The sequence below is a fragment of the Falco naumanni genome, chromosome 4 (assembly GCF_017639655.2).
Source record: "Falco naumanni isolate bFalNau1 chromosome 4, bFalNau1.pat, whole genome shotgun sequence".
NCBI lineage: Eukaryota > Metazoa > Chordata > Aves > Falconiformes > Falconidae > Falco > Falco naumanni.
Window position 1 is genome coordinate 99,110,788 of NC_054057.1, and position 24,954 is coordinate 99,135,741.

Sequence of the window (24,954 nt, forward strand, 5' to 3'; positions counted from 1 at the left end):
TTTTGCTTTCACCATGCTATTCAAATTAAACTGCCAAGAGTTTTATTCATGCAATCCTGAGCAGCTCCAACCCCAAAAGTGTGGATGGTGGCAGCATAAACACCTATGGAAATTTTCTTTGAAAGTGACTTGTTTATCAGCTAATTTGGCCATGGACACGTCATTCTTACATGTGGTCAGGTTGTACACAAACACCATTTGAAAGTAGAAGGATGCCTTCTAACACAACCATTACATGTTAGTTGAGTCTTGTAGAAGAGCGTCACTTACGGTAATGAGTACTTCTTTTTAAGAAGTAGAAGAACAGAGGTGAGGTTTTCATGTGTTTTTTTTAATCTGGTCAAACCTGGATACTCCATACGGCCATTGCAAACATGTTGCAACATCTAGAAATGCCTTAAAATGCATTTGGGGATATTGTGAGATGCTAAACGAAAGAAGCCTGACTTTAAAAACAAGATACATCTAGAAAACCAAGTTCTCTTCTTGTTCACATAAAAACACATGCAGAGAATTGTTGCTATAAAGGTATACATTCAGCTAGTCCTGGATGCAATTGTATTCTGATTTGGTGTGAATTCAAGGCATACAGGGCAAGAAGTATACCCCTGATGAGTCTGAAGAATTTCTTACTCCTAAATCAAACCAGGGAGTATAATGAGAGGCCAGTTCCAAGGTAAAGAGGGAAGGAGGTTAAGCTTAGGAAAGAAAAGAAAATAATTTTGAAGAGAAACATAAGCAGGGAAAAGCAAAATAATAAAAGGAAGAATTTGGTGGAAATAACAGCATGGTTTCAGGTGAAAATGTAAGGCTGTGTGAGGGAATGGGGCATGAATACCATTTATTTGTGTACTATGATCTGAAGTGTAGAAAAAGACATTCAGTTCTATGCCTTCTTTCTGCACTGCATAATTTTTTCCCAAGAGCTATCCAAACAAAATATCTCAGTTAACCTCATTTAGCTTACCAGGCCTGACGAAGTACCCGCAACAGGGAGGGCAACAATTTAGCTTTACATTTTTTACCTTTGGTTACAGTAAAAGACAGTTTCTTTCTGATGGCATTTGTTAAGGTTACTGAGGAAACAAAAATGAAATCTCCTCCGAAACAATAAAGTGCACACTTCTTTTGTATGCATTAAATGCACCAACCTACTTTCTGGTCTCTAGATAATGTAACCTATATATCGTTGTGTGATCCTGGCTGTAAATAGATTCTGAGCATTGTGAAACTGCTGCTGTTAGCATAACAGGCCATTACTTATTATGAAGTGTTAGGGCATACAAAGCATTCCGTTTGTATTAGCAGTCTGAGAACAAGATGAACATTTATGATGAAATTCAAGATACAGATTGCGTTCGGCTGTGAATTATTTCCTATCAAAAAGCTATGGGTCATATAACTTAGATTTAGTTTATATGAAAGACAGACAGGTTTAGAAAAGGAGCTACAATATATAAAGTGTCTGTAATAAAAGTCTCTATGGCTTTATCAGTGTATTTTAGGCTAAGGATTCATTTCTGTTACCTGAAAACAGTCTTGCATTTTAAATAACTCTAGATAACCTAGATTTAAATTTTTTATTGTCTGAAAGAATCTTATTTCCCTTCTGATAACAAAAGCTCTTTCGTACATGTTTACCTATACTGAACATTTAGGTGGCATACTGGATACCAGACATTCAAATTCCTACATTTTTACAGGCCTGAAGTACACACCGTCTGTCTTTGTTCGTGCTAAAACATTATTGTTTAGGAAGTTCATTGAGAAAAATATCACTTAGGAATACTTTGATCCTCTATCAGTAAAGGTACTGCTGGTGAACTGCTCCATTGGACTTTGTAAAGTCTGGTTGTTAAGCAAAATCTGACTGACATCATTTCACCTCACGTAAATACAAGTCTTCAGAAATATCATAAAAATGTGAATTGCTGTTATCTTGAAGGTAACAATTCAGAAATCGAAAGATTATACACTTTAAAGAAAAAGTCTGTCACATCTGACAGAAAGGTATTTCCATGTTGCTGGGTAAGTGAATAAAAGTGATTTATTCTTACTTTCCCCACTTGACACAGGTGAAGATGACCTCAATGCTGAAGAAGAGGAAGAAGTTTTGACTCTCCTGTATGATCCGTGTCTGAACTGTTACTTTGATCCAGATTCTGGGAAGTACTATGAATTGGCATAGTCAGATCATGAGAGGATGTTGGTTTGTATTCAGAGTAGGTTTGTCTTTTAACCCTTTGTAAAGTGACTGAGCTGTGTAATTTATCGTGCAACTTAAAACTTGAATTAACCAATAGTTTTGCAAAAAAAATGACTATATTTTGTAAATAGTGTCTTATTTTTATGGGGTTTGTGTTAAGTTTTAATGCAGTGGAAAATCACATAACTTAAAAGTTCCTTGTGACATTTATTTGTTAGTGCAATTTATTTCCAATTTCAAAGGTTCTGTATGGAAACAAATTAAGTTAAATCAAGAAGGTTTGTTGTGTTTATCTGTAATTTATGGTTTTTCTCAAATAAAAAATGTCATTACTTGCTTACTGTGTATTTTAATTGGATCTGAGCTATCTTATTCTTTGTACTGCAAGATATACAATGTGTTGTTCAAAGGCCTCCATTTCATAAGCTCACTCTCTCCCTTTAGTCATCAGAGAAAGCAGTATTTTCCTCATCTTCAAGAAATTCTCTAGTGCTGCATATTACAGTAACGTGACGATGTTCAAAACTGCAGGGTGGCACAGTACATACACGGTGCACTTCAAGGTGTGTGCATGGGCAGTTTATAAATCTAGACCGTAACAGGATAAATATGGCAGGCTCCAGGACTGCCAGCTGCTGCCTGCTTTACTGATGTAATTTAACATAGGACTGAACAGTGGTAAGAGTGGCTGCTTCAACACTCAAAAACTGGAGCCTTATTTCAGGTAAGGCAAAAGGGGTGCGTGTGATTCACGTGGGAAGCTGTCTTCTGAGTGCAGGCCTTGCGTTTGTTTTTCCATTACACTTAGCAATAAAATAATGTAATTTATTTAACCCATCAGTATCGGGTTTCAGTGCAGTTTTCAGTGAAGGTCCTAAAGTTCTAACTTAGAGTTTTAAATTGCTTGCATCACTGTGCAATTTTTTTTTTCCTATGATACATAAAATATCCCTGTTGTCCATGGAGAAAGACTATAGAAATAAAGTAGACCATACGTACCCTTTGAAAATGAAATCATTTTGTGAAATGAACAAAATATTGGGCATGCAGACATGTCAAGCTTTGTCTGTCCTAAAAACCAGTTAACCTGGTCCTGATGTTTCTGCATTGCCGTGGCTGCTACTTGGCTCCAAGCAGTGCCCAACATTGCCAGCCCCAGAGCAAGGGGGATTCTGTAGTGCTGTGCAGTGCTGCTTGCCACTAGTGTCCTCCCCAACCCACAGGACTTGCTCAAGAGGTAAATAAATCATTAAAAAATCAGCTGCCTGGTATTGAAGAAAGGGTATCAGGCAGGGGTTGCCCGTGAGACAAGTCCATGGAGCTGTGTTGTAACGGAGCTGGGTTGTAATGGAGTTCGGTTAGTGGAAGGGCTTTGGAGTCCACCAGTTCAATGTGTAACAGTTTTCTGGGGCCAGTTGAAGGGAATGTCAAAACCACTTGGCAAGTGTGATCTACAGGCATTTCTGGTGATTCTTGTTCTAAGTTTCTATGTGATTATAGCCAGTGCTATTCCACTGTAATTATTTGCAAGCTGATTACTCAGTGAATTTTTAAGAATAATGTATTTGAATGTCATAAAGTGAGCTTAGTAAGCTCACTGGCAAGTGATTTAAAATTCTATGTCTGTAAATTATATGTAATTATGGATCCCAGTTAATGAATATCCTAGAATCAATTGAAAATGCAGTTGTTAATAGTGACTTGGCATACGATCAGATTGTGTATTTGGCTTCTGTGGCAGGTACAAACATATCATCACAAATTGCTTCAAGTAAGAGTAGCACTGAAATCCACAGGAAGACAGATACTGTGCTGAGATAATTTACTTACCCTGCCTTAGCCTGTTTCTCCCAGAAAGATTTGTACCTGTTCCTGCTAATGCCATAATCAGTTTAAAAGTTCAATGAAATCATAATTTTGACCTTCAAAAATCAGGTGCTAGCTTGTGCATGTCTAATGGCTTTCTCCTTAGCATCCTTTAATGATCAGGACCATGCTCTGGGTATCTCTGGTAACGGCTGTTTAAAATGTGTTAATTTTCCTTTCCTAGGTGCAGGTCCCACAGGAGTGGCTGGATGTCCTAGGGCACCACTGTGAATCCAAACTGCGTCACTGATGCTACTGAGATAACTGCTCACTTTGGGGGGAAAAAAACCCAAAACCCAACCTAAAAAAAGATCAACTAAATACTGGCTGTGAACTGCTGTCTGCTGGTTACAGGGTCCATGGATTATCTGCCAGTGCCTGTCTGGGTGGAGGCACTTGTCCTGGGCTCACAGCCGGCAATCACTGTGTCACATAGCAGAGCCTACTAGTGGACATCCAAAGGTTGGACAAAAGGGAGTCCTTGGAGAGTCCGTGCTCTTATCCCCACCTTTAATGAGATAAGGAGGCAGGCGGGTAGTGACACCAGGTTCAGGGTGAGGCTGTTGTTCCAGGCCAGATACACTCTGTTTTCCTGTCATTACCACAGCAGTATTTTATAGGTAAGTCCTGCTTTTCAAAATCAGCAGTTTGGGATCCTTGCCCTTTGCATTCTAGTTAGCAGCTTTATGTCCTCAACATCCATGGGGATTGATTACCATGATGCTGTGAACACCACCACTGAGCTGACCAGCACAAAAGGCTTAGCTACAAGGACTCTGAGTCTTGCTCACAATGTTTTTCTTAATCATCATCCTGTGAACCTACAACTAAAGCACTGCTGGCACACACCATGCTTTTTGTTTAGCCGATTTGTCCCATGCTTTTTGTTTAGCCAATTTGTCAAAGCCAACATTTATGGCAAGTGATGAAGAACACAGAGATTTTCTCCTAGAAGTCATTGCACAGTGGTTTAGTCCACGAGAACCATATAGTTCTCACCAGAGCATGTTTTGCAACAGCTAAAAAGACTTGTGTCTGGGCATAAAGTTTCAGATTAATGAAACTGCAGGGTTTTATTTCTACAGACCCATCATCAGTTACAATTTTGGGGAACAGAAATTTTGAAAAGCAGTAAGTTTTAGTAAGGCTTCATTAATGTTTCTTGGCTGCGCATTGAAAATAGGGGAATTGATGTTTGCTTGGTAGAGCTGCTGGAGTCAGCAGATCACAAATCAGTTGGTCTCTCAGGGGTTCTCTCTATGTTCCTTACACACAGGAGGTGTGACAAGACATCTCTGTTTCCAGTTGCTAAAAACACAGACAGGCAGCTTCCAGGTAGTTCAGGAGGAAGAAGAAACCTTTAAAACACTTTAGCCACAACTCAGAGCAGTCTATGTCACTGGGATGGTTCTCCTCATTTCTCCTTTTTGCCTTGGGTCTGTCTACCAAGGTTTTCTCCGAAGCCCAACCAAATACCAAGGTTTCAGTTTTTAGTTCTCCATGGATGGCAGCAGTGTTGAGTTGCAGGTCACAGACAGCCTCATACACGTGAGCACCAGCATGGACTCCTCCAGCTGCTAGGACTCTGTAATCTTCCATCTTTCAGTACTGTCACTTGTACCCAAGTGTCATCTGTACGTCTGAGCCTCATTATGCCAAACAACACACTCTGTCCTAAGGAACTTACAGTAGGACATCAATATTGATTTTTCCCCTCTGCTGCCGTGGTTACTAGGTGAGAAAACATGAAAAGTCATGCTTTATTATTCACATATCCTTCAGCCATAAAGCATTCTGGTTAGCAGCACATCCTCTAAACTCCTGGTCAAATGGCGAGGTTGCAGAGGCTGAAAAATCTTTGAAAATTATTTTGCATAATGCACTTCATATTCAAGTTATTTTTTCCATGGTATTTATTTTAGAAAAGGGCTTATTTTTTTAAGCAATGGGCTACATGTAAAATGAAAAGACAATCCAGTCTGTCTTTTCTATGTAGTATTGCTGATAATCACCACTTTTCTCATGGTTGCTATAGTAACTTGGCATCCTTATCTGCCACCTTTTTTGGCACCTTGAAAAAAACTATTTAAATTCAGTTCCCTGATAAAACTGAAAGCTTGGCTTCATGATACCCATGGGAATATGTAAGTGTAACAACAATACTTGTCATTTTTTCTTATTCAGTGTTTAACTTGCTTGTTAGCAGCTGTACAGGCAGTTCTAACTGTGATGTTTTGGAATCTTGCTGCAGGCGTTATAACCAGCGCAAATGCAAACGCCCTGGATGAAACCCCAGAAACAGCCGTCAGCTCCCGAAGGGTGACACACAGCAGCCCACAATGTGAAGACCTGAGCAGGATTTTGCTCTTATCATGCCACTCTAAAAGCAGTTCTGTTTCCAAGCTTGACAGTTTTCAAGAGGAAAAATAATCCGTGGACATTAAACTACACAGTAAGAATTATTATGAAGGTTCCTGTGGTAAATCAGTGGTGAATCAACAGCCTTGTGATGCTTTTAATCCCCTTCCAAGTGTGTGTCATCTAGTCTGCGTGGCAGGGAAAAGTGGACTGGGGCTAGGGATGCTGGAGAGCCAAGAGATATTTTTGGAGGTGACTTCAAGGCCAGTCCAGACAGCAGGTGCCCCAGCTGAGCATGGCTCCCCAGCAGTTCCTCCTCTTTGCTCTGAGGGCACCAAAACGGTGCTTGTGATAAAGGTTGTTTTTCTAATTCTGTCAAAATGTGGCCCAGATACGTCGCTCTGCTCACGCAGCCGCTTTGCTCGTGTCCCTAAACCTCTCATCACTGGAAGAGGAGACAGCGACACCTGAGCAGCTGGTGTTCACTCCCGGCCGGCGGGAATGAGGGGCTGGGCATGCTGCTGAAGCCAGAGCATCGGTGATCCGTCTCTGCCGCTGGGGCCCCTTCAGCACACCTCACAGGGGGTTTTTTTGTTATCATGATCTTTTGACAGGAGTTTAGAAGACCAGACAGGTTTGAAAGATAATGTGGCTGCAAAGCAACACAGGAAAAATGCTATCAAGAGCCAGTAAAAAATAAAAAAGGCAATTTTACTTTTGCAGTGTGGCTGGCATGCTCCTGGGGATTGACAGTGTGTCCTCATCCCACTCCTCACAGATACCATACCTGGTCGCTGCCAGAGAAGAGACAGGGCAGCGGGACCTCTGCACTGACCAGGTACAGCCACAGTGAAATACTTCTCATAAAGAAAATCAGCTAGGCTGCTGGTGCAACCATTACTACACCAGTAGTGCTAGTGCACTTCATGTTTACATTACACTGCTTAGGGGTTTTATCTATTAAAAACTTTATTATTGGATGATTGTGCATTTTATCTGCGTGGGAGACCAAAAAACCTTAGGTCACAGAAATTACAAACGTCGATTTAGAGCGCTGCATATTTATTAGGCCATCTGCTACTGCAGCGCTCAAGGCAAAAATCTTGGTACAGGCAATCTATTCACAGCTACTGTTTTACCACCTGATGTGCAAAATATCAAAGCTCTGGATGCATTTATTATTGTGCTGAGTAATTTTCTAATGAATTCATAAAGCTCAGGAAATGTCCCGTGCGAGAGTTTCCTTTACATTAGACTGCTGTTTTCTCACTGGGGCTTGGGAGGGCCCTTGAGGAGCAATCCCATCGTGGCGGTAGGTTTGGTGTGCTGGGCATGTGGCTGGGTGGCACTGCGTTTTGTCATTCCGGCCTCGGTAAGGCGGATTCTGGCTGGAGGGTCTGGCAGACACCTGTATGGCATTTCCCATGTATCCACGTGAAATCCAAATTAAAAGAGCTGCTGTTTTCCCAAGAAAAGAAAAACAAGTAGCTTTTCAGAAGCAGACAGTTCCAAAGTAGCATTAATGCCCAGGCAAGCTGCGTGACATTCAGAAGACCGGCAGATGATTCAGATTTTGGGTTCCCTTGTTCTTTCTAGGAACCGGAGAGGCTCCACGGCACATGCCCATACACAGCCCCGGAGCGGCACACAGCCTGGGCACCACTGCAGCCCCTTTGTGGCCCGAGCGCCTTCACCCAAACATATCCCCATGTCTTGTGGGACCAAGCCAGGGTCAGACCAATGACAAAAATCACCCTCAATGCTGAGGTAAGTGTCCTTTGTTCAGAGACATGCAGATCATGGCATAGCGGCGTGAGAGGTTTGGCACCGCTTTGCCCACTCAGAAATACAGCGCTACTTTTCCAGGCACAATCCAGCCATTCGCCCCATCCCAGCTCAGGGGTTTCAGCTCTGTTCTCCTACTTGCAACTGTAAATCCCTGGGAGCAGGAGAGCTGCCCTGTGCCTGGCCCCCACCCTGCACCCCAGAGCCTCTCCACCCTACACTGTCAAGGGTCTGATGGTGCTTAATGACATCAGGGCCAAACTGCTACTGCTGTTTACGCTTTTGCAATTAATTTGCAATACTGTGTGGTGAATGACGGACGGTGAACTGAGAGGGCAGGTTCCTGCTCTGAAGTGTTAGTGTGGTAAAACACAGGCATGCCGTCTCTATGCACACGTGTAATGCACACGTCCCTGCTGTCCATCCCCGGCAGACCACGCTGCTGGGACTAGGCAGAGGAAAACAGGGATGTGTGGGAGAGCCTGGACACCCATGAAGGGTTCCCACTATTCCCAGCAAGCTGCTGGTCCCCTGCAGTGCGCAGCGTACCCAGCCCCAGAGCTGCCTTCTCTGGGGTGATACCGAAGGGGCCAGGGCTAAGCATTTGCCTGGCTGTGAGGCTCCCAGACACAAGCCCAGGGCACCGTGTCCTGGGCAGCGATGGCAGATGTTATTCAGAGGGACGTGTTTCATAAGACAGTCTCTTACAGCAACAGACTCTTCCCTGCTCTGTGCACACTTACAGCAAGGCTGGGTCTCTTTACACTTGGCCCCATGCAAAACATTGAGAATCCTCCATCTCTGCCCTGAAACAGCTCCGTCCTGCCCGTGGGTGCCTGCCGCAGCAGCAGCCGAGCTGGAGGTGAGGGCCTGGCAGCTATTGTGCTATTGATACATTACTCTGCAGTGCCCTGATCCCTTGCAGAGCATTACACCTTATTTAATATGCTCTATAAATCCTCACGTGCCAATAGAAGGAAATGTCTGGTCAGTCTTTAAAGTGCTCAAAGGACACATCTTTCACTGACGTCTTCTGTTAACTTCCAGCTCATGAGCAAAGCCAACACACACCAGCTGCTGAGACACCCGAGAGGAGCATGTCGGCTCACATCGATCCATCACGCTTGTCTCCTGCTGTGACTTCCCCTCTGGAGCCACCTGCAAGCGATGTGCACGCAGACAGAAGGTATTTATACCTTCCTCCAAGTGAAACGTGGGACCTGATATTACTTTGTGCACTGATCACACTAAATGTAATCATGGGAACACTTTGCCACTGTTACAAGTTAATGATGCATTGTTGAAATGGGAAAGAGATGTTTATAGTCAAATTTATAACTGGAGTTGTAACACTGAACCCCAGGCGCAGCCCTGGCAGTGCCAAGCCACGGCAGAAGTGCCATTGCTCGTGGCAGAAAAGCCAGGCTCAGCCCCGGCAAGGCTGGTGGCCCAAGGGAGCTGCTGCCCCGGCCCCGCTCCGTGGGACACGCTGTGCCCTCCTCAGGCTCTGCTGGCCTGGACCCTATCCATGTGCCCCCCAGAGCACCCACAGCCCAGAGATCCTCGGCCACGGGGGTTTGCAGGTTCCCACACAAACAGCTCCGGTGCATCCGGAGCCGCCCAGCGAAATAAGGGTAACGGTGCTAGTTCATGGATTTGCTTTCCCTTGTCGGTCCTCTGATACCTGCAGCTCTGCAGTCATCTCAGCTGTAAACTCAGTGCCATGAGATGAAAACATACAACTATGTGACACCTTGTAAACCACATAAATACGAACTGGCAGGGGCCCTTAACAGTGAAGGATTTTGCACAAAATCTTCAGGTACTAAGTCAGTCTCGGGGCTCTCTTTCCATTGCAGTGCGTATGCAGTGCCATTATGAAACCTTGACTGAATTATAACCTTTTATTCTTTTAAGACATCTTTTTTTCTATCTGCAACAAGGTTTTATTTTGACCCAATCATGAATATTAAAAGCGTAAGAGATACAAATGCCCTTAGTGATAGATTTGTTTTCGCTGGAAAAATGTGCGACATTGTGATGCTAATAAAAACAGCTATTAATTTGGAGGTTATTTTAAAGCTAATGGATAATTATTATGCTGTGGAGATTTTTTTTCCAATGAAGAGTTTAGTTTGCTGAACGGTCCCTTTCCATTTGCAGCTCTAACGTTTCTCTTTCCCTGCATTAACACGTTACCATTCAGAATGAATGGCTGTGCTTTTGGCTTTGAATTTTTCTTCCACATTTTTGACAATTGTTTTTTATGTCTTGTATAAATCACTGTAACACATGATAAAGTCAAACACATTCAATGCCTGTGAATAGTTAAGTTACTGTTTCTCCTTTGTGCAATAGCCCGTAACTGTATTTTAAAGCAGTTAGTTACAGTCCTTTATCAAGCATGTATTATTGGCATACTTTTGTAACTGGATTATTGAGCATACTCTAACAACTCTTAAGCAGCTCTCACAGACTATCATGTAAATCCTTCTTAATTTACGGTTTATTGACCACAGTGGTTCTGGATGAGCATCTGATGCCAATTCCCTCCTGTGGGCAGCGTGCCACCTGCTACCACGTCGCCATGGAAATTCCCAAAGTTCTGTGTGTTGCAGACTGTCACAACTTCCATAGGAAAACCAAGCTGGAGAAGTCGCACCATTTGCAGTGAGTTGATGAACGGAATAGCCGGCAGCCAAGCAGACAGAAGCCCCTTAGTCCTACTGGCACCCCACAAGCTTGTGGGAAAAGCCTCAGGCTTGTGTGGGACGAGGGAGTGGGACCATCCTGTCCCCATGGGCAGGAGGGTCAGGTCCCGGTGAGGCAGGAGGTGACACCCAGCACTCGGGGACAGTTGTGGCTGTAACCAGCCTGATGGCACCCATGTCTGCAAATCTCCCGGTGTCCCAAATCAGCGTACAGCAACACCCAGAAAACCATTTGTTGGCACAATCTGCAGTCAGTGTGGGTGGAAGGGGTTTGTTTTGCTCATTTTAGGGGCTGATTTATGGCTTGTTTACCCGGATGCCTCACCCACATTGCTAATGTTGTAATTAAACCTTGTTAAAGTGCTCAGCCCCCTCTCAGGCATGTGGTGCTACATTTTTCCCTCCCGAACAATGATTATTATACAGGGGGGAAAAAACTCTGTGGTGAGGAATGGTGTCAGGCAGGCTTGTTTGTTATAAATACCTATTTAGCAGGCAGAGGATGTTTAGTCCTAAATCAAATTGTGTATTAAAAGTGAAAATTGCTGAGATCGGTGTTTACCTGTGAAACCAAAATTACTTCATGGAGAAAATAATTATAGACACAGGCTCTCTAAAAAAAACAGTTGTAAGCCTTTATTAAATAGTTACAATCAAGATGCTGCTGTGAAGCACAGCATCAGCACATCATGTGTGGGTTGACTGGAGGCAGAAACATGCCAGTGGGCTGTGTGTGTACATGTGCCATAGAGCTCTATCCCACGTTTTCCTGGTGCATTGCAATGCCTTCCTAGTGTAAGGTCTTCTAGGAGATAACAGACCCCATGAAGTAAAATTAAATCAGGTGAAACAGGGCACAAGGGAGGAATCTTATTACCCAAAAAGGCTAATGAGTTCAGGGCATTAGTGGGGAAACAATGAAAATTATATTAATAATAGTTGTTTATTACCTGTAACGAGGCACCAGACACCCTAATGAGGGAGTACAGAGGCTCAGTGCTCACGCATGGTCGCAGTGCCCGTTTCACAGAAACCCTCCCCCTTGTTTTAAACCAGCTTCAGCTCAGCTTCACTCAGCGCTGGATTTGCTCAGGGACTTCTGTTCTGAGGCAGACCCAGCAATTACTGCCAGGCAAAGGTATCTGTAGGATTGTGTCTATATAGATAAGTGTACAGCTGGGTGTGTGTGAGTGTCAGTGGGCCAGGCAGGAGAGCCCCGGGATGCTCTGGGAGAACTGCTGGGCCACACGTTTGGCACTGGAGAGGAGGTGCTGGTGGCCAGGTGGCAGCACTGACAGCCCCACAACACCCTACAAAGGTGTATTGAAGGCTCTCGCAGGGCCAGGGAGCTGCTCACTGTTGCCTAAACCTGCTGTCCCTCTGTGGACACAGAGCCAGGAACGGGGTGACCCTTTCCTGTAACTCTCCTCCGGCGCTGCATTATGAGATGGCTCTTCCAGGAACGCTCTCCTCATGCTCAAGCTTTACGGCTGAAGCGTGCTGGAAGCTCACCAACGACTGCTTGGATGTGGGCTTTATTTAGTCAACCCTGTCCAAAAGCAAAGGCTCTTGAAATAGTAGGTGTTCTTCCTGGAAGAGTGGTTTAAAGCCAGTTCTGGACGAGTCACTTGAAGGAGAAAGATGCCGCCGAGCCCTGGGGAGATGGTTTGCTCTGGACCCGGCGCACTGTGTGTTGGTGCAGCAGCCACAGCAGCAGTGCGCGTGTGAGCAGCACTGCTCCCCAGCACACAACATCAATGTGCTGGGGCACCAGTTACTCACCAGCAGTTTGACAGTGTCTTAAAAGTGACGTTCTTTGAGAAAGAATTGTTGAGGTGTTAAAAAGAGCAGCTCACCACAGTGCAGGCAGCGTAAGGGGCTGGGGTTCATGAGCTGAAGAAAAACGAGTGTCTTTAGTCTGGATGACAGAGCTGTGGAGAGGGACCCATTGGCTCTCATCCAGCAGGGACACCTTCCCTCAGGAGCTGCACCTCTTCTCCATGCAGCTCCTGGGTGGATACTGAGTGACTGTTGGAGGTGGGAAGGAAAGGGGAAAAAAAGAAAAAGCTGATTTTTTCTTGCAGAGCTGCATGAAAAAAATTCTTCATAGGGTTTTTCAGGCCATTAGCCAGCGGTACCAGATGGCATGTGGAATCATTCCTAAAAATGAACTGGTCGCAGTGGTGCCCTACATGGAAGTCAATCGATATTAAAGCCATGCAGTTTTCAAAGAAATGCAGAGAGAAGTGCAGGCAGTTCGCAACCTGCTTGGCACAGCTATACATCGTGTGTGTGTGTTCACTCATTAAGGAGAGCCATGAGCTTTGGCACCAGTTCTCTAGAGTCAAACACAGGAGACCAGCTGTAAGGAGAACCCAGCAGTGAGCTTTTGGATGCTCTAGGAGTGCCATTTGTTGATGGGAGAACAGCATCTTGCGCCACCCCAGTCATGAGGGAATTTATTTAACGTGTGTTACACAAGTGCCCCTCATGTTTGGCCAGTCTGGCTAGAAAAACTCTAGAGGAATTTGCACCTTTGCAAATTTTTATCACTTCCTTTAGTAGTACCAGCCACTCCCTCTGGGACCAAACTGCTGCTGTCATGGCTTTCAGCTGCTTCGCTGATGAACATCCTCTTGGGTAAAGCAAACCTATTAGGGAAACATAAACTGTTGAAATATAGCAGGCATAAGAAAGACTTCACCCTCTAAACCCATAATGCTTGAACTGTTGGTGCATTTCACTGTAAGGGACCCTGGGGCTGCAGCACAAGGCTTCGTGCTCTCAGGCACCTCCTTTGGAAAGTGAGGAAGGCAGCTCCAGCCTCTCGCTCATCAAATCCCTCAGTGTACATGTCTTAAACAAGAGTAAAGGCTAAGTAAACACATCTAAACAACTGAAAAGCACATCAACTTCCAACTTCAAAATAAAATGCAGTGAAGTGTGAAATTATACCTTTTATTCCATAAATCTCCAGCAACCGGCACAGTTCTGTTACTTGTATCATGCTTTAATACTGGCAGAATTTAACACACCATGCAAACCCCTTAAAGTAATTACATTTCATCTCAACAAAGAAACAAAATCCCAGCTCATTCAACCCCCTCCATCTGAGGAAGGATTATAGACAATTCAGTGCATGTCGATTTTTCCTGGTGATAAATCCAAAGCAGGTCACCAATGAAATGCTAATGTGGGTTCCCAAGGCAGCTGATTTACGGGGGAAAATAGAGATGTTATTTGGTATCCTTCAAGGCAGTGTCACCCTGCTTTCTGAAAGTTCCTGAGGTTTATCCTTTACTTAAGAAGCTTAAAAATGTAAAACTTACCTTGAACAGACCATTTCAGTGCTTGGCAATTGCCCCTGTGCAAGCTGGTTATGTGCTTCACACCAGATTCCCATTCAGCTTTTAAAGAGTTATTTCATTTCACAGTAAATGAGGTTATGTGGGTGATGACGATAATGATGATGATAGAAGGCCAGCAAAATACACTCACAGGTCCACATCTTGCAACACCAAGCCCACGGGGTTCAGGCACTCCAGACCCACAGGTCAGGCTGGAAATATTTGTCATCAGAGCATGTGTTGGCTGCCCTTCTGCCAAACCAAGGGTATGTCTGTACACAACAAACCACAATTAATTTAACTAATTTATCTATTAACTGCCCTCAAAAAAAGCCTCCAAACTTTAATTAGACCATTGTGATTAAATGCAATTAAAACGCTTAAAGCAAGTCAACAAGGACTGCAGGCACAGCACAATGCTGCAGACAGGCACAGGGACGGGTAACTGAGGGTGATGGCAAAGACATTTTTCCCCACCAGGCACAAAGCAACACGGCACCAAAGGCTTTCCACCATCCCCGACTCAGCCTCTGCAACAGGACAAGCCCTTGGGAAGGAGACAGGACACAGTGGCCTCCTGAGGGATGGGGACAAGAGGCTTACAAGTCCTAAAAGGGGAGAGGAATACAGTTGCCAGCCATGGTCTGTGTTGGTGCATCAGATCAAAACACCGTCACAACCACCACCACCCCGGCAGCACTGACAGCAATAGGGCTCAGCGATAGGGCCGGCACAAGGGAAACTTGCAAGTACCCAAGTTTTTTCCTTTATTCATTTCAAGCCACTGGGCATCAGTTTGCTTCTCCTATCATGTTTGTTATTTACACCTCTTGTCCGGCCTTGCTTCCTTGTTTCTGACCCAAGCAGACTCTACAGTAACTGTTGCAGCGTGATGGAAAACATGGTGGGGGAAAGCCATTGCAGCTTCCCAGTGTCTGGTCCTGTTGTATAAAACTCAAGGCAGACAATGCAGAAATAACTTGCACAAGTGTTGCTGTGCTTCTTCAGCTGGTACATCTCATTAACACAGCTCAGTTCCCAGTTCACTCCAAGAAACCAAAGGCTTGAAATGGTGCATGCAACTGTATTGCCATAGTTGAGTCTTGTGCATGAAGAGTTAGGAGGGATACCAAGGCAGAGCGAGCAACACTGGACAGCAGCAGCAGAGGGGATTCGATTATGCTAAGCATCACCTGAACTCAGAGCGAGCTTGGTGGAAGACATAAAATTTGATGGAAATTTTTTGTATCGAAAGGTGCACAACCTTTCTAGGAGACTGTGAGCAATGGAAGACCAAAATGAGGCCAAAAAAAAAAAAAAGTAAAGTGAGCACTAGTCAAGTTGCACAGGGCAAAAAATTTGATAATACTATCATCAATTATGATGAAGTAGGAAGACAAAGCTAGAAAGAACTCTGAAAGGACAGGAAATGTCAGTGGGGTGAGGGGCAACAAGGAGATGAGCAGTAAGCAAGAAAAAAAAAAAAATCAGATTTCTATGTATAAACTCAAGCCAGGTCCTCATTCCAGCTCTGGTCATTTCTTTTGCCCTTTAAACTTTTCAAAAAGCTGACACTATGCTATAACTTTAACAACCCCAAATCATTCCTCCTAATGGCACCTGTATTCAGATTTATATTCTGTAGTGAGTTGGAGTAAAAGGAGAGCTGCAATAGGCACCCCGCGGCACACCGGCCACCGCAGTTCAGTGTCTCTGCGGCACCAAGAAAAACCCAGCAGGTGCAGGAGAGTTCCCTGCGTTATTTCCTATTCTCCATCTAGCAATAAAGACACAGTTACACCGGGTGGTAACGCTTAGCAGATGGTGACTTTTTAAAGTTGATTGCTGTGTAAATGATACTTTGAGTTTGTTCCTTTTAATTCAGATTCTCAGTAGCATGTTCAAATGTCAGAGCGCATCATATTTCTATCTTCTAGTTCCTTTGTGAGCCAAAATCATCTTCAAGAAGTCTAGGAATTACAGCTTGGGAGAAAAGATAGACTCTCTCGATAGAAGTGATCTACTTTACAAATGTTACAGAATACAATAAAAACAGTAAATGCAAAAAGCCCCACTGGCTTTGCTCTTGGCAGAAAGTTTTAATTTTTACTGCACTTTTTAAAGAGCCATTTTGTCTGCACTGTAGTGGTTTACCGGCTCAGCGAGGTCCATCAGCAGCACAAAGGCAGGAAGGATTTCCTCTGCTGCAAGCACAGGGAGGCTGCAGGAGTAGGGGTGGAAGTTATCCGATTCATCAGCTACTACCGTAGGCAAATAAAAATAACAGGACAGCTGAATGAGCAGCTTATTTACCCCCCAGCTGCCTTGCGGTCCCAAGCCGGGGTGGCTGTGTGCCAGACCCCCGCAGCACGCAGGGGCTTTGGGGCTGCACATGACCCAGACGGGCAGCCAGGGGCTGGAGGCTGTGCTTTAGCACTAACCGGATTCAGGGAGACCACGGTCAACGCACTTTGGCTCCAGCTGCAAATCCAAAGCCTGTGCAACAGCTCCCAAAGGCAAAAGGGCTCTTGCAGTGCTCCAAGCTACCTACCACCTATGGACGGTGGGTTGACCTGCTTACCCACACTTCTTTACTCATCCGAGCAAGGTGGCAATTCCCTGCAGTCCTAAAGGGCTATACCTGTACTTGGAAGCTGCAATTAGAAGGCTTTTCTGGTTTTCTGCAAGATACACATACATACTGTCTTTATAATTTAATTTATGTTGTAATTTTATGTAATTTAATTAATGTTGTATCTGGAAACTGTATCCCCCACCTAATCTTTGTAGCAATGGATGGTGTTCAGCGCAGCATGGGCTGCCTACACAAAACTCATGAGGATGCAGTGCTTTCCCGCAAAGAGGGGTCCCTGTGAGGACCATGGGTCAGTTCCAAGGGCTTCACTCTACATCACCCAGCAAATCTGGAAAGATACATCTGTCAATAACTACAATATATTTTATGGAAATTTGCTGCCACCACTGCCAGCACGAGGTGCCAGCAGCCCCTACACAACCCTGTCACATACATCAGACCTGGCATGGATGAGCTTTTCCTGGAGGAAGCATAAAGGAGCAGATGAACCCCCCAAAGTGCCCCCCAGCAGCGAGTAAGCATGCTGGGGCATTCCACATCACCCAAGCAAGGGATCCCGTGGGGCTGAGAAAGCAGCCAAGGGCCCAGACAGTGTCTGGCCCCCTACCACCGCAACCCCACCTGTGGGCTCGCATGCTGGACATCACCATGTTTCCTACTGCTAATCCCTGCATGAGGCAGCCCATAATGGCTCGCTCTGCCTAATTACAGCAAATAGCAGGCAGTTTTGGAGCATTCATTCAGATGATGTATCCCCGTAGTCCTGCTCTGCCGTAGCTGATAAGCAAATCTGGCCAGCCCGGCGTGCAGAATTACCGTATGCTCCTTTGAATATTGCTTTTCAATGACACAGACGTATCAGAAGTGGCCACAAATAAACTCACCCCACTGACACAGCACCAAGGACTCTCACCTCCTGCTAACATGCGAGTACTCTGGAAAAAATGGAGGTGACACATAGATGAAACACCTGTGTAATTTGTACTACTGCAGACACCCCGCCACCGTGGGACAGCCCCCATGTCCCCAGCGTGGGGAAGCTGTACCAAAACTGGTGCCATTGGGGTGAACTGGGGAGATTCAAAGGGCTTTGGTGCAACCACTGACCTGCCTTCTGCACTTCACCTCCCCTCGGAGTCTGTGTCTTAGCCCATTTATTTATTGCACCTCATTGGCAAAAGAGGAAAGACATCCCCTGGCCAGAAGGAAATGTCTCAATTAAAAAGTGAACGACGTAGTAAAACAGCAGAGTATTCTTGAGAGCAGCGGTAAAAGCAGCCACCTCTTGTCCTCAATTTATGCTGCTCCCATCACCCTGGGCGTTATATTTATGCTGACAAGGATCAGTTTAACCCCTGCCTGCAATCCAATAAAAAGCTGGCATGGTGGAAGCATGCATAATCCTTCTTCAGTGTCCTAGGAATGGGTGCAATAAAAAACTGCTGCTGCTGCTCAGTGGCCGCAGCCCCTGCCTGGAATAAATAACTCCCTGCCCAGTGCTGGCAGTGGGAAGCGCTTCAGACCAGAGGCTTTTCAGACCCTCATCCTTCTATAGAATCGCTTAGGTTGGCAAAGACCTTTAAGGTCATCAGGTTCAACTGTTAACCTAGTACTGACAAGCCCACCACTAAACCATGACCCTAAGTGCCACACCTACATGTCTTTTAAATACCTCCAAGGATGGTGACTCCACCACCTCCCTGGGCAGCCTGTTCCAGTGCTCAACAGCCCTTTTGGTGAAGAAACTTGTCCTGACATCCAACCTAAACCTCCCCTGGTGCAACTTGAGGCCATTTCCTCTTTCCTCCTGTCCTACCACTTGTTACCTGGGAGAAGAGACCGACCCCACCCCAGCCCAGCCTCCTTTCAGGCAGTTGTAGAGAGCGATAAGGTCCCCCCTGAGCCTCCTCTTCTCCAGGCTGAACCACCCCAGCTCCCTCAGCTGCTCCTCATCAGACCTGTGCCCCAGCCCCTTCCCCAGCCCCTGCCTGGCTCTGGACACGCTCCAGCCCCTCAGTGTCTGTCTGGGAGTGAGGGGCCCAAACCTGAACCCAGGGTCCGAGGTGCGGCCACACCAGTGCTGAGCACAGGGGGACGGTCACTGCCCTGGCCCTGCTGGCCACACTGTTTCAGGTACAAGCCAGGATGCTCTTGGCCACCTTGGCCACCTGGGCACACTGCTGGGTCACGTTCAGCTGCTGTCGACCAGCACCCCCAGGACCTTTCCCACCAGGCACCTTCCCAGCCTCTTCCCCAAGCCTGCAGCGCTGCATGGGGTTGGTGTGCCCCAAGGGCAGGACCCGGCACTCAGCCTTGCTGAGCCTCACACAATTGGCCGCAGCCCATCAGTCCAGCCTGCCCAGACCCCTCTGCAGAGCCTCCTGCCCTCAGGCAGAACAACACTCCCACCCAACTTGGCATTGTCTTCAGTCTTACTGAGGGTGCACTTAATCCCCTCGCCCAGATACAGCAACAAGGACATTAAAACAGGACTGTCCCCAACACTGAGCCCTGGGGAAACACCACTTGCAACGACCCACCAGCTGGATGTAACGCCATTCACCACCACTCCTTGGGCTCAGCCATCCAGCCAGTGTGTTACCCAGTGCAGAGCACACCCATCCAAACCATGAGCAGCCAGATTCTCCAGCTCTTCCACCAGTTCCTTCAGCACCCTCAGGTGGATCCCAACTGGTCCCATAGACTTGTGCATGTCTAAGTGGAGCAGCAGGTCGCTGACCATTTCCTCCTGGTTTATGGGGGCTTCATTCTGCTCCCCATCCCTGTCTCCCAGCTCAGGAGGCTGGGTACCCAGAGAAAGACTGGTCTCTTACTGTTAAAGGCTGATACAAAGAAGGCACCAAGTACCTCAGCCTTTTCCTCATCCTTTGTAGTAACGTTTCCCCTGCATCCATTAAAGGATGGATGTCACAGCACTCTCCAAACTATCACACTGCAACAAGGTCTTTTACCATCTCATACCGGTACACTCTTCATGCCAGTCCTTCTGCTGCCTTCTCCTCATCCTGCCTCATCCAGGGCCCACTCCCTCTTCTCTTGCTGCTCCTTCTTCTCTTGCTTCTTCCTTGGCTGCTCTCTCTTCATTAGCTCTCAACCACTTAACCAGCCACAGCTGCACCTTATCTACATCAGCCAAGCCACCGCCCCTGAAGCCACCCCACAGCTGTATATTAATCAATGTTAATTAACCCAGCTTCATTCCTCTACAGATGGAGATGCTCCTTGGCTCTCCTTTTGCTGCTAATGTATTTGTAGAAACATTTATTAATTGTCTTTTACAGCATTAACCACATTAAGTTCTAGTTGGGTTTTGGCCCTTCCAGTTTTCCCCCAGCATAACCTCACAACATTCTTATAGCCATTCTGAGTTGCCTGCCCCCTCTTCCAAAGGCTGTAAACTTTCCTGTTGTTCCCTGAGCTCCAGCCCAAGCTCTCTGTTTGTCTTCCCCACCGGCTCGTCTGTCAGCACACGGGACACCTGCCCCTGAGCCTTTAAGATTTCCTTCCTGAGGAACGTCCAGCCTGCCTGGGCTCCTCGGCCCTTCAGGGCTGCCTCCCAAGGGACTCTGTCAACCAGACCCCCCAACAAGCCAAAGTCTAAGGCAGCAGTTCTGCTGACCACCCTCCTTACTTCTCCAAGAATCAAAAACTTCTCGTGACCACTGATGGCCTCCAACCACCACATCACCCACCAGCCCTTCCCTGCTCACAAACAGGTCCCACGGGCACCTTCCCGAGCTGGCTCCCTCACCAGCTGTCAGGACGGTCTCCCACACACCCCAGGGACCTCCTGGGCTGTTCCCTCCCTGCTGCGCTGTATCGCCAGCGGACATCGGGTCAGGTGAAGTCCCCCATGAGAACAAGGGCTAGTGACGGTGAGACTTCTCCCAGCTGCTTGTAGAATGTTTCATCTGCCTCTTCATTCTGGTTGGGAGGTCTATAACAGACTCCCACCATGATATCTGCATTGTTGGCCTTCCCCATGATTCTTACACATGAATATTCAACCCTATCGTCACCATCATTGAGCTCCAGACAATCCCAACACTCCCTAACATACAGTGCTACCCCACCGCCTCGCTTTCCTTGCCTAACCCTTCAGAAGGTTTTAGCAGCACTCCAGCGGTGTGAGTCATCCCACATGGCAAATATGTCATAGTTTTCCTGTTGCTCAGGGGCTTCCAGCTCCTCCTGTTTGTTACACTGTCACAGGCCAGGGTGGGCAAATTACATCAAAATAGATAAAAATGCCAGAATTGCTGTAAGAGTCAGACCAAAGTGTCTGCAGTGGCTCAGGAGCCCATGGCTGGTGGCAGGGAGCCAGCAAGCCCCTCCACTCCTCCTCCTCCTCCTCCTCCTCCTCCTCCTCCTCTCCCACAGCCATGGGCGCACAGCCTAACACCCCAGCACATCTGTGAGCGCAGTGCGTGGCCGGTGGCAGTTGCCCACCGTCCCTCGGCGTTTACTAGTGGCAAAGCAAATGAAAAAGTTATAACGGCTCTGCCATCAGTAAATGACAGGATCTTTCCCCCTCTCGTCATTAATTGACTGAATCAGTGTTGCAGAGCTGGCATTATGCTCCGCTACGCTTTGTAATGAAATCACTGCCTGTGCATAAGAAACAAATTTAATGATATGATACTAATAGGGTTAGAAATTTCCCATGCAAATATTAATGATTTATAACTATACTCATTTTTTTAATATTACTTGTAGCCTGTAACAAGAAAATACTGAGGTCTACTAACCCATCTCACAGATCTTGTCCAGGGAGAGCGCAGTCACTACCGGGCTGGAGACAGAAGCCCCCAGCACGATTTCACTGAAGGCGCAATTTAGCATTTGGAAATCATGTCCTGGCCTGCAACCCTGTTTCAGAAAAAAGATGATGCTTAAAACGTGAGCACTACTTGCATGGCATCAACTGGCGACAGGAGATGGGTGGTGAGCTTTGGTGCTGCCCAGGCCCCTTGCCACAGGCATCCCTGCAACACCCGCGCTGAGAGCCAGGGCTGTTAATTGCCTCTGCAATAAACCCGGGTGAAATGAGCTGTGGCCCAGGGGTTACAGGTCACATCAGGCACCTAGCAGTGTTTTGAAGCAGCCTGCAGCAAAAGGAGCAACCTTTGGACTGCAAGCCAGAGGGAATTGGGGACTGGGGTGGGCAGGCATTTTGTGGTAGAAGTAGGGAGGGATTTGTGTTAAATGTCTTCTTCTGCAGCAGTGAAGAAGTACCTTAAAGGAAGGGCAGTGACTGGGGACCCGAGGGGTTGAAAGAGAAGATAACTCTCTCGGACAGGCATAATTGCTACAATTCAGAATGCTAAAAATGTGAAATTAGGAATAATCAATGGCTGTTTATGATCTGTGTCTATACTGTGAATTCAGCTAATATGGAGTAATTACACTCTGCTAATTCCCGGTATTTGTCATCATTCAGTTGCAGAGGAGTCCTGCAAAACAATAAAAACAGATTGGCTGCTCTGGACCCGCAGACTGGGGGCTTAGCACTACACAAGCTAATTTCTCTTTTAATGGTAAAAGCACTTACGATTTCGCTTATTTATTTTTCTCTCCTAGCAGCGAAGCCCCGTCAGTGAGCTGCGCTGCCGGGATGCAGCGGGCGCAGCAGATGCGCTACACAACAGCACCCCCAAAAGCCGGCACCGCCGCGCTGCCAGGCGAGACCGCAGGCACACCAAGCCCCTGGCCGGCCAGCATCACCCTGCAGCTCTTGCGAAACCGCTTTTTCACCTTTTTGTCTAATATTATTATATCATTCCTCCTACCAAACTTTGCCCTCACACATTTCTTCTTCCAGCCCATCTGACACAAGGTAACTCCAGCGGCGTTTCACTCGGATGCTCAGGCTGTGCTCGGTCACAGGATGCCAGTGAAACCTATGGGATGTGTCATCAGTTTGCCGGCACGATTCACCCTTCGGTGAATGAAATACTGCTGGTTATTAACCTATGCAAAAGCAGGAGAGGAGAGGTGAGCAGGATGGTTTATTGATGGGTGGATAATCCCCCTTGGCAGCACACGCGGGAAGGTGCAGACTGTGGGGACAACCCTCGCCCTCACCCACAGGCGGTGTGCAGGAAATGCAGATGGTGTTTGACACCAGATCAACAGAGAAGTAACAGACTGTTCCCTTTTAAAGGTGCTCCATTTAACACCTCCAGTACCTGACTTAGCCTGGCACGAACAATCTGAAACGCTACAGCCACTGCACTTTTCAGGACAAAGTTTGCAAAGTAGCAGTGGCCAAACCTTTCCTAAGAGTATTTCTCATTAATTTATCCCACCAAGCACCTCCCTGCAAAGCAGTGTGTCCCAGCAGGCACTGCAGAGCCCCGCAGACCCGGGATCTGCAGCGGGGAGCCCACGGGTGCTGAGCTTCGTAGGAAACAGCTCCTGGGAGGGACAGTACTGCAGCCACTGGGGCTTTTTGGCAGGAGCCACCAGTGCCCCAACGCTCCCCACCACCCACCGAGGTCTCACACGGGGCCCACACACCCAGCACTGGCACAAAGAGGAGGAGGAGGAGGAAGAGCGGGAGGAGAGCAGCTCCTCACCCGCCAGCTCGCTCCTGCTGATCCTACCATGGCGCTCATTGCAGCGCAGTGACTTTGCACCACAGATTATTCACTCCCCAGCCTATCAGCTTTTTGATACCACATCTATTATTTTTTTCTTAATTTCTTTTTCTCTATCATGCAGAAACCTCCCGGGGGGAGCCTGCAGATGAGACTGATGTAATTCTGTTGCACTGCACCAGTTAATTATTTGCTGAGTCGAGACCAAGCTGATGCCCTGTTCCCAGCACTTGATGTGTTCACCAATGTTATGTGTGATTTAAAAGCACCTTTCTGCTATGTGCCACAGTGGCTGGGCAAAACCTGGGCTCCCACAGGATGCAGGGACAGGACAGGAGGACTCTCCACACCAGCACCAGTGCTTGGGCTGTGCCGCAGCCACGAACCACCATAAAAGCGTACAGCTCTCCATTTTTCCCTGTGGTTTCAGGGAAAGATCCTGGCTGAAACGTGTAGTTCCAGAGAGCAGAGGCATTCCGTGCAAGGTTTCTTCATTGGGATGACAAGGCCCCTGGCCCCACTGATGTTTTTTGCTCATTTCCTCTACAAGCAGAGCAATGTCTCTATCTCCATAGAGGACCCGGTGGCGGCGGGGGTTGCGGGGGGGTGCTCAGGTCCCTTGAAGCAGGAGGAGAAATTCATCACAAAGCAAGCCTCCCCCAGGGCACTACAAGCCCCATGCCATGGGCCAGCTCCTGCGCAGGTGGGAAGTAGGGAAATGGAGCAGAGACATGCTGCAGCACACCGGGGCCTGGGGCACTTTGTTATTGAGCCGAGCCAGTTATTGCCAGCAGCTAAACAAACTAATAGGAAGGATATTTCCCCGGAGAAGGAGGAGGTTTCTGATTTAGACTGCGCTGTTTAAGCTCAGACTCTCGCCACAGCTAAAATTTCCTTCCGAGGGCAATAATTATCCCAATGCAAAGCCCAGGCCTGTGTTTGCTTTTCTGCTCCCTGTCTGGAAGGTTTTAATATACAGACTGCGATTTCCTTTTGGGTACAGTCCAGCACCCCCTGCACCCAGGCTGCATCCTGCACCCCTTGCCCAGCACTGGGGACCTGAGCCGGGGGGCAAGTGAAGGGAAGCTCAGTACATATTTTTATGCAGAGAGCACCCTCAGCTGTCAAATTAGTTACCAGGGAGCAGCATCAGTCCTGCAAGAGCTCTGCTCCAGCCCTCTGCAAGCTGCAGTCCCAAAGGCAGCGCTGTCACTGCCAGCCCCGCATCTCCTTCGTGGACTCTCGGGCAAAAATTGTTTTATAAGCTCCAAGAGAAGCTGTCTAGTTCTTCTAAGTGATGGGAATGGAAAAGAAAAAGGAAAAAGGAATGGGAACTGTTTTGTTCTTGGCTGCCAGGTAAATGAGGTTCAGCTTTGGAAAATGTATAGGGCCTCTCATGCTAACTGCAGGGCTGGAGTCTCCAAGGAGTGATTTCTTCCTTCAGAAACATAATAACAATAAATGA

At 46.8% G+C, this 24,954-nt stretch overlaps 1 protein-coding gene across 2 annotated transcripts in view; it reads left to right on the forward strand.

Annotated features, from left to right (window-relative positions):
• Positions 1 to 2,543, forward strand: part of CFAP20DC (CFAP20 domain containing) — an 84,247-nt gene extending 81,704 nt beyond the window's left edge. For both annotated transcript variants that reach the window (XM_040593450.1, XM_040593451.1), the window contains exon 17: positions 2,076 to 2,543. In XM_040593450.1, coding sequence (XP_040449384.1) covers positions 2,076 to 2,188 — 113 coding nt within the window. In that variant the 3' untranslated portion in view covers positions 2,189 to 2,543. The remainder of the gene's footprint in view (positions 1 to 2,075) is intronic.
• The last annotated feature ends 22,411 nt before the right edge of the window (positions 2,544 to 24,954 follow it).